Source organism: Alosa pseudoharengus, unplaced genomic scaffold (genome assembly GCF_046254945.1).
Source record: "Alosa pseudoharengus isolate Yale_2024_CS ecotype anadromous, Long Island Sound unplaced genomic scaffold, YU_APseudo_1.1 YU_APseudo_1.1_scf_9, whole genome shotgun sequence".
Lineage (NCBI taxonomy): Eukaryota > Metazoa > Chordata > Actinopteri > Clupeiformes > Clupeidae > Alosa > Alosa pseudoharengus.
In genome coordinates, this window is record NW_027468881.1 from 4,348,885 (window position 1) to 4,359,089 (window position 10,205).

Consider the following 10,205-nt stretch of genomic DNA (forward strand, 5'->3'; position numbering starts at 1 on the left):
GAGTACTGTATGGGAACAGGAAAAAAGCACCTCAGCAACATTAGCACATACACTTTACACAACATGAAAGACACAAGGCTTGCAACAGGGGAGGGAGTGGGGGGGGGGGGGTGGAGGGAGTCCAGTGCAGGCAAGCAGCCATCCGGTCCTGCAGCCATTTGCGGCGCTGGTCACAGACCCGCTTGACAGACTGGGGGTACAAAGCGGCGAAGGCGTGGGATGGGGTGTAGTGGGGGGTGACTGCATGTTTGTATGTTAGATGTATGTGTAGGCCTGGTGAGTCGCTCCGCCTGGTACCACAGTCTTAGTGCCTCAGTCCGCAGGATTGTCAAAGCGATAACACAGCAAGTTGCTATGGAGACAGCCTTAGTCATGTCCCAGACAGAGTCCACAATCAGCAGGTGTCTAATATAATATAGGCCTAATATAATATGATATAATATATGAAATCACATAAAGTTAAATAATATAATTTAATAGCCTATAATATAATAGAATAGAATAGAATAGAATAGAATAGAATAGAATAGAATATTGACACAAAATATTGTGGGGATGTTAAATTGATAGGGAGCCATATATCTGCATTTTCAGTTTTGAGTTGCTGTGATTTTAGGCCTTTCGGAGCAGTGTAGGCACTGAGATTACCGTGTAAGTGACTGCTGACTGGGCGTGAGGTGATCAAAGTTTGCTTTGGGTAAACACGCTTGGACAGCCTATGCCTACACCTTTACTTGAGGGAGAGCAATGGCAGCTCGCACATGCGTAGTAGAGCAGACATTTCTAGTCCGCAGCGTCGGGTAGGCTACAATGGAGCTGACAGCTCGACGCTAGCAGGGGCAGCGCCAGACCAGGAAAGCACCAAGCGCACAGCCCGGAGATACGCACCTGGTGTCACCACATTCTAGGGTAAGGAACAGCCGCTCAATCACCGCCCAGAGGTGAACAACGCAGAATGTGGCCCGTGTCAAAGTCGTTGCAACGCGAGATAGACTGGCTCCAGGCTAGTTAGCTGTCATAGGCTTGCGTTATTTTGTTTTAGTATGACAGCGCGTCAGTTAGATTTTTCATGAAATCTGGCTAGCCCTATGTGACTCCAGGTCCTTGAAATATAGTTTAAGTATATAGTTTAAAATTAGGCGTGACTCAAGCACCAATAGTGACCCTTAAACGGCGTCTGGTCTGACTAGCCGCGGTGTCCGATTCGACAGTGACCTTCCAGTCTGCAGACACCGCCAGTAGTCGCTTTATTTAAAGGGACGTCACGCGTCTGATAATGCGGTCGGGTCGCAACATGTGTCATTGCAGAGTCTGCTTTCGTGCAAACATTATAGCACACATAATGACACACTGTTTATAAGCTACGAAGCCTTTTCTGCATAGATCTTTTCTGGGTTGCTCTGATTCCAACGAGACATAAGCAGGCTTGTCTTTTCATGCAGTTGCATATTCATAGACATTAGCTGGTCCGCAGATGAGCTAATCTGTAAAATGGATCATAAATGTTTCCTATGGTAATCTGTCCCGTTAGTCGAGCGACCAAATGATGACCAGCTGTCATCATCTGGTTGTAAACGTCTACAATATTGCAATACCAGAAGAAATGTCATTGTTGTAACCTGCCCACTGTAACGAGAAATCATAGGCGAACCTTATTAAAAGTGTCCTGTCATCTTTCTACATCAGACGAGGAGACGGTGAGGAATCAAGATACAGGGGGGAATTCTATCCGAGATTTGAGTGGTTGTCTTGAACAGGATGAATATAAGCAATTCGTAAATTAGGGCTAAATGCATTATTGGAATCATCTGTCGCCTGTAGCCTACTTAAGACCAATGTTTACAAAGCGTCTAGGTTCTGTCTGGCTGCGTTTACTCGTGTGTCGTGGTAGTTCACTGCAGTGTGCCAGCAGTCGATATTTGCGTGGTCGTGTTTGAGGGACATTTAAAATGGGCTTCAATGGCCACTTGGCTAGACATACCTGCAGAGCAGATCCCAAATTAGCCGAAAGTTCGTATGGCTATTCCCAGGGTAGCAGTCGTTGGGAAGCTCCAAGCGGCCTGTCGATGGCTCGTAAAGACGCACGATACATCTCGCGATTACCACAGCCAGGTGCTAACCGTTAGCAGAGGTTCCGTCATAATTTGATGTGATGCTTCAGATTCAGGTCATAACGCTCGATGTTGACATCATGCGAGTGGGCATACCATGGGTGCTGTATGAACTGATGACAGGGCTGGTATGACTGGCATGGAATGACATTCATAACAACATGGAGTCTCTGTGTGTAGCAGACTGGGTTTTAAATGGTGACTGTCCATATCTAAGGTCTTGTTTTGCACATGCTGCTGGAGTGTAGGAGGAAGTGCAGTGCAGTTTTGGGCACATTTTAAAGCACACACTGGTATCTTAAAACTCCTGGGCTTCTGTTGGCTGTTGAGCCTGGGTGTGGCACTCAACTGTTTCTTTAACATATTTAAACGGTTTAAAATAATGTGACAGGTGAGGGTTATATGCACAGCGACTTATGGAAAGGCACTGTCTTAATCCCTCATTGGAACATTTACACAGCTGCCACTGTCATTTACTCTCTCTCTCTCTCTCTCTCTCTCTCTCTCTCTCTCTCTCTCTCACACACACACACACACACTCACACACACACACACACACACACACACACACACACACACCAAGCATGGCCTCTCGTGTGTTCCACAGTTGTCCCCAACCATGTTGCGTGTCTTAAGCCTTCTCTGAAGCTGTGAGTGATGTTTAGTGCTGATGTTTAACGCCGAGAACACCCACTAAGTCACGAGTGACACACTCAGTGTTCTCCTCCTCAGGCCCAGACGGCAGGCCCAAAGACACGGCACTGGGCAGGCATCCGACAGCAGACGGAACTCTCATCTCAGACAGAATTCCAGACGGAACAGTGATCCCAGGCGGAACAGCTGGGATTCTAGGGGTGCTTCAGCGATGTGGAACTCTGAGGAGGGTGAGCACCTGTTGTCTGTGTTCTATCTGATCTAAAGCAACTGTTCTCTGTGTTCTATCTGATCTTAATCAGCTTGTCTCTGTGTTCTATCTGATCCTAATCAGCTTGTCTGTGTGTTCTATCTGATCTTAATTAGATGATCTAAAGCAACGCACACATCCACGCCCCCACTATGTTCTACATGATCTAAATTAGCGTTTTGTGTTCTCCACGATCTAAATAAGGAGTTGTTCTATAATAATCTTAATCAGCGGTTCTGTGTTCCACTTGATCTTTAGAACAACAATAGCAATGTTCAAAATACAGTTTTTAAATAAAAAAAACTATATACCATAATGTTACCACATTATATATTTAGGGTTGAAACGTCGGTGTAACTTTCTGACATTTAAACATTTGTTGTTTTTATCATTAAGTTGTGTGAGCTTGAGCGCATCAGACACAACAATTCTATCCTCCTTGATAATCCAGACATGAATGTTGGTGCATAGCAGAAATATTACTTCATGATAAACCATATGTGTAACCATATCTGTGTGTGTGTGTGTGTGTGTGTGTGTGTGTGTGTGTGTGTGTGTGGTGGTGTGTTCCCAGTGGTGGTGGTGAAGGCGGAACAGCTAGCCTTGGCGTCGGCAGGCCAGTCTCTGCAGCAGGTGGCTGTACTGCAGGAGGGCGCAGTGGGGGAGAGCCAGGCCTACGTTCTGCAACAGGGTTCCGTGCTGCCCCAGACCCCCTTCCTCTGCATCTCCGTACTGGAGAAGGAGCCCCAGGAGCACGAAGAGGAGGAGGAGGAGGAGGTGGACAGACACACCACGGAGGACACGCCAGCGTCATCAGGGGAAGCTGTGTCCATTGAGGCGGGCGGAGAGGCTGACCAGAGCGCAGCTGGCGGAGTAGAGACAGAGACGGAGACAGGAGTGTTAGAAGGTTCCGGAAGCGCGGCGGAGGAGCCAGAGGAGCAGGCGGAGGATGACCCCGACTACGACCCGGCGTGTGACCCGCAGGGGCATCGCGCGTTCCAGTGCCATCACTGCCAGCGGCGCTTCTCCACGCGACAGGGCCTGGAGCGGCACACACACATCCACGCCTCCACTGCTGCCGCCGTCAACACACACACCCTCAAGTGCAGATTCTGCACCAAGACCTTCGGCACGCAGTTCGGCCGGCGCCGGCATGAGAGGAGGCACGAGAGCGAGAGGAAGAGGCTGGGGCGGACCGGTTCCTCTTCAGCACCGACCCGTCCTACCTCAGCACCGACCTGCCCGGTGAACGCCCCGGCAACATCGGAACCAGCTACGTCCGCCCCGCACCTGAAAATAGCCCCGGCGGTGAAGATTCCTGCGGCGGTGCGTAAGACGGCTCTGGGGGACGCGGCTACGCGCGTTCGTGGATCGGAGGAGGGTAGGGAGCAGAGGGGAGCTCACGTCTGCAGACACTGCCGCAAGGCGTTCGGGACGCACACCAACCTGCGGCGACATCAGCGCAGGGTGCATGAGCGCCACCTGCTGCTCAGCCGCCTCACCAGCGCAAGGGCACCCCCGGTGGTGGGGCAGAAAACTGCACCCAACCAGGAGGCTCTCAGCTCCTCTCCCCCAGCGGCGAGTCCGGCCCCGGGGGGAAGTGGGGGCGGGGAAGAGGAGGTGGAGCGCGAGGAGTACATGGTGGACATCTCCAGCAACATTTCAGAGAACCTCAGCTTCTACATCGACGGCAAGATCGTCTCCACCAGCGCCATCAGCAGCTGCGAGGTCATAGAGGTCAACTCAGGCTCCGCAGCTGTGATTGGTCTAGACACCCTCATCATCAGCCCCGCCCAGATCGCTCAGGCACTCAAAATGCAGTCAGCCATATCCGGATCACGTGACATCCCCGGCGGCCAATCAGCATCTAGGCGTCGGACGGCCACGCCGCCGCTGCTGCCGCAGATCAAAACGGAGCTGGAATCGGAGCCCATCCTCACCACCACCTCCTCCTCGTCCACCCCAGCCTCCTTCCTCCCGTCTGCGTCGGCGGTGGGCACAGTGGTGGGCACATTGGTGGGCACGGTCCTGTCCCAGTCAGCGGACCCCGGTGGCACTCAGAAGGTTCGTGCTTCTGTTTGTCTGTAGTATATTGTCCTTGAACTTTTAATTGTATAGTGTCCTCTGTGTCTGTGCTACTGTTTGTATGCACTGTATAACTTTTTAATTGTAAATTGTTTAATTGTGTACTTGGGTAACTTGAAAGGCACTTTTTATTCTTATTACTATTTAGGAGAAGACAGTCTACCTGTCGCCGAAGCTGAAGCAGCTCCTGCAGACCCAGGACGGGTGCCAACCCACCTTCGCCCTCATCAGCGATGGCCACCGGCTTGCCCCCCCTCTCTCCCTCACCGTCCTGCCCTCTACCTCTGGCCGCTTCAAGAGGCGCACAGGGTCCCCCCCCAGCAATGGGTCGCCCCCCATCACCACCTCCTTGCAGCAGAGCCCTGCTGGGGCAACTGAGAATGGAGGGGTAACAGAATGCCCCCAGGAGCAGGCACCTGTGGCCCAGTGTAGTTCTCCACCACTTAGTCTCACCTGCAAAGGCGATCTGGAGCAGTCAGATCCTGGAGGAACAGCGTCGACCGTGGCCCCGGTCCCCGTCCATCAGAACCCACCTCTGGACTGGTCCGAGCCCAGGACGGGCGGGAGCCCGTGTAACCAGCAGCCTCTGGACCTGTCCAGCGCTGCTGTGAGCCGCAGGGAGGGCAGCGAGGAGCTGGGCGAGGCTGCCCTGGATCTGAGCATGCCCGGTCGGGGCACAGAGGAGGGTGAGGGCAGTGGCGTGGTGTCGTCTGGTCCGCTGCAGCTGCGGAAGACCAAGCCCAGCTCTAGCATGCTGCAGCAGGTCTTGATGAGCGACTATGCCAGTGTCACAGCACCCGTCGGAGACCAGGGCACGAATGTTGCTGCCCTAGTGACAGATGTTGCCATAGTAACTGCTGCCAGCGTGGTGCCTGCTGACCCCGAGAGGCTGGTGGCAGAGTTGGCACTGCCCCCCGAGTCCTCCCTGCTTCCCTCTGCACCCTCGCTCGCCCCCATCCCTGTCCTCGCCACACAACCATCCTCCCCCTCTAGTGCCCCCGGCAACCCCACCCCTCCGGTGCTGCCCTCTGCTACCTCGTCCGTCGTCATGGTTACGTCAGCCCCTGCTCAGCTCCTGCCGGTGAGCTCCACCACCCAGCCCGTGCTGGCCCTCCTGCCTACGGAAGCTTCCACCAGTGGAGCAGAGACAGGCACTGATAAAGCCCCACAAGGGAACGAGGCCCAGGTGAAGACAGTCCTGCCAAACTGGGGAGGTACTGTCCCCATCTGTCTGAGTAGTGCTGAATCTCTCCAGAACCAGACTTCCGCTGGAGGGCCGCCCGTGGGTGAAATGTCCCTTGCAGGCCCCACTACTGACTTGCTCTCTCCGATCCCAACACTACAGGCGTTCGCCGCGTCTGTGAACGAGCCTGCCATTCAGTCATACAGTATCATACCCAATGCAGTGGTGATCGAGTGTACAGTCTCTCTAGAGTCCTCACAGACATTCGTTCCCTCCTTTCCTGGGAGCACCATAGAGTCTCCCTATGGTAAAATCATTCTTGGGCCTTCAGAGCATCTGCAGCCTTACACTACACCTCAGCTTCAAGCCCCTAAACCCACAGCACCCCTTGCTGCACCGGCTCCAAACACTGACCCCCCTTCACAATCCGACCCCTCCTCGTCTACTGCCCCCCCACAACAGGAAACTGCCCCTTCAGCTCCTTCCTCCATCAAAGATGAATCCAAGAGCAGTGACGGTGAGCCAGTGGAGTCAACCACTCTGCCCCCTGCTGCTCCGGAGGCCTCATCCCAAGCAGAGGAGAAAGCAGTCAAGGAGGAGCCAGTGCAGGTGAATCCTCTGGGCAACAACTTTGTGTGTAACGTCTGCTCCAAGCCCTTCCCCTCCATGAAGGAGCTGGGCCGGCACATTGGCGAGCACTCCGAGGCGTGGCCCTACAAGTGTGAGTTCTGCGTCCAGCTGTTTGAGAGCGCCAAGCTCTTCCTGGACCACCGCTCCACCTACCACGGCATCGGGAAGATCTACGTGTGCTCTGTCTGCTCCAAGGACTTTGCCTTCCTGTGCAACCTGCAGCAGCACCAGAAGGACCTCCACCCAGGCCAGACCTGCTCCCACACGGAGGTGGAGGACGGCAGGCTGCGGCCACAGAACTACAACAGCCCCAACAAAGACAGCACGGCAGCAGGACCGGATGCCACCTCTGACTCCAGCCTGCAGGAGAACGAGAGGGTGACCCGCAAGAAGGCGGCCAAGAAGGAGGAAGAGAAGGAGGAGAAGGAGGAGGAGTTTGACACGGCCACTGAGGAGCTTTACACTACGATAAAAATCATGGCATCGGGAATGATTCGATCCAAAGGTCCGGACGTGCGTCTGGGCATCAACCAGCACTACCCTAGCTTCAAGCCGCCGCCCTTCCCTTACCACAACCGCACGCCAACCGGCTCCGTCGCCTCTGCGACCAATTTCACCACCCACAACATCCCTCAGACCTTCAGCACGGCCATCCGCTGTACCAAGTGCGGCCAGAGCTTTGACAACATGCCCGAGCTGCACAAGCACATCCTGGCCTGTGCTAACGCCAGTGACAAGCGCCGCTACACGCCCAAGAAGAACCCCATCCCACTAAAGCAGTTCGCCCGGGCGCAGAATGGTGTGCTCTCACCAACCACGGCTGCCAACATCCGCCAGAACATCTCTCGCAAGGCTGGGCAGGGGGGCAAGCGGCAGAACGTGAGCCAGGATTCCTTGGCCAAGCTGAAGCTGAGCGCACTAAACAAGAGGAAGGCCCAGCTGGTACAGAAGGCGGTTTCCCAGAGGAACAAGTCTGCTGCTCTGCCGAAGAGAAGCTCGGGGACTGGGGAGGAAGAGCAGGGAAGTCATGTATGCCCCCACTGCCGGCGGGAGTTCACCTATCGTGCCAGCCTCAGCAAGCACATCGCACTCAGCTGCCCCAACAAACCCGTGTCCAAGAAAGCCCGGAAGAGGAAAGAGGGAGTGGGAATGTCCCTCGTTCAAGAGAACAATGCCAACTTGCGCAGACGTAGTCCAGATACCGTGGGCAAACAGCAGGGGGCACTGCAGCCCCAGAGAGCCAAGCCAGTCGTTTCGGGAGCTGGAGACCATGCTGGACTGCCTCATCTCAATAAGGGTGACATGAAGAGGTCGTCCATCTTGATAGCAGCACCGGCTCACCCCATAAAGAGGAGCAAAAATGGGCCCTCAAGCGTCCTGTCCCCGATCCCACAGTCCAACTCCCCACATCGGCTGGGCCGCCCCCCGCAGAACGGAGAAGAACCCAGAATCCAAACCCAGAACCTTCAGACCCAGGCTGCACAACAGTCGATCCCCATCAGGGTGCGGGAGAGGAAGGGGGGGCCTGTGACACGCAGCCTTCAGCAGGCGCGCTCTATGGTGCCCCCCTCTGGTCAGGTGGAGGCTGGAACTGCACCCCAGCCTGAAGAGCCTCAGGTGGCATTGGCAGGGAGGAAATAAGGCCTCTGCTCCTGGACAGGGCAAGGGCAACAGGGAGAGACCCTTGGAGCAAGACGAGGGCAAAAAGAAGCCGACTCTTTGGACTCTTGGGTCACTGGGACAGGACAAGGGCAACAGGGAGAGACCCCTGGGACAATAGACAACAGGGAGAGACCCCTGGGACAATGGACAACAGGGAGAGACCCCTGACGCAAGATGAGGACAAGAAGTAGCTTGGGGCCCTGGAGCAAAGGGAGGACGGGGGTGTATGTGAGAGTCAGATATGGGCTCCATCCATGGCAGAGCCAGCTGCTAAGACAGGCACTGAACATCTGAAAGGATAGCATTAACACTTACATTACACTTCATAGCCTTTATTTATTTATTAGCTGGTGGTCGCTAAGGCTATCAGTGGTGGGAGCCTTTGTGAAGGACACAAGAGAACAGACTAGGAATTTTAAAGATTTTTTTTTTTTTGTCATATTTCAGTAAAGGAAGAGAAAGCAAAATGAAGACCTGGGATATTCTGGAGGCTGTCAGCGACTCTGTGGACACTTTATGAGTGTGTGATTGCACAGTGGATGATTAGAGGGACACAGGGTAGAATGAAAGATGGGTGTGTATGTGTGTGTGCTGTGGGTGGGTGCTAAGGTCTTAGGTCAGAGGATAAGGGTAAGAGAACACAGTAGCAACTGCCCCTGGTATCGATTTGGCTCTGACAAGGCGCTTGATCCATGCCCACAGAAGGCACTGGCTAGGGCAATAGTTTTATTTCCTCCTGGGCCGTGCACTTTAATAATTTAAATGATCTTGGCAACTTTATTATTGTTTATACATGGATATTGTGACAAATACATGGATGTTATGACAAACAATCAAAGTTAAAAAAGACAAGTCCTACCTGACAGGGTTTAAGACTAATGTGAAGTTCCAAGTGTGTGTGTATCAGCAGTAGGCAATCATGTCTGGTAGTGCTGGATGAGTAGTTCTGATTTTAATGTTTGATTCACCGTGTATGTACAGTCTGGGGTTTGTTGTCTTGTCTCTTCATGCATGTAAATGGGTCACATGTCTTCATTATGAATCCCGCCCACTAGGTTACTGTAACACTGCGATGGAGGAAGAAGGTCCGAACTGGAAGCACTCACTCATGGCTCAGTCAGAACTGGATCAGCGATCGCTCGGACAAGCCCGTCCATTGGTCTCAGAGTGCACAGACCGCTTCAGTGGCAAAACCTGATATTTAGAAACATAGGCATTGGCCAACAGACTCCTGTCTCTGTCCCGTTACTCAAATCCAGATTATGTAGCAGTCATTTGAATGAATGCATATTCTTTAAATAGCATTATACCCTCCTAAGAGGTAAAGTACTGTGTAATCAACACAAACATGTTGACATTCAGCATATAAAAGATCAAGAGTTGTCACTTTTTCTGATTGCATTTTGTATTATGTTAGTATTGACCAAAATGTTTCTAAAATAGCTGCACCTTCAAAGAAACCATCAAGGTTTGCAGATCTTCCCTTTGTAGTTGTTTCTGTAATAGCATAGTACCAGTGGGTGAATGTGTAACTCCTGGTCAGAACATTACCAGAGTGGTCTAGGACAGAACTGAATAACAGGAAAGGGTCATAGTGGTCTAGGACAGCATTGAATAATGGTCATCAGTG

At 52.9% G+C, this 10,205-nt stretch overlaps 1 protein-coding gene across 1 annotated transcript; it reads left to right on the forward strand.

Annotated features, from left to right (window-relative positions):
* The first annotated feature begins 821 nt into the window (after positions 1-821).
* On the forward strand, positions 822-9,949 carry prdm2a (PR domain containing 2, with ZNF domain a). The gene is made up of 4 exons (XM_076276574.1): positions 822-909; positions 2,844-2,995; positions 3,590-5,079; positions 5,249-9,949. The coding sequence occupies exons 2-4, from the start codon at positions 2,977-2,979 to the stop codon at positions 8,552-8,554; spliced, it is 4,815 nt and encodes a 1,604-aa protein (XP_076132689.1). The 5' UTR covers positions 822-909; positions 2,844-2,976; the 3' UTR covers positions 8,555-9,949.
* The last annotated feature ends 256 nt before the right edge of the window (positions 9,950-10,205 follow it).

Bases quoted from the DNA above. Each gene is read 5' to 3' on its own strand.
- prdm2a (XM_076276574.1), top strand. The intron at 5,080-5,248 runs GTTCGTGCTTCT...ATTACTATTTAG, and splicing joins ACCCCGGTGGCACTCAGAAG to GAGAAGACAGTCTACCTGTC.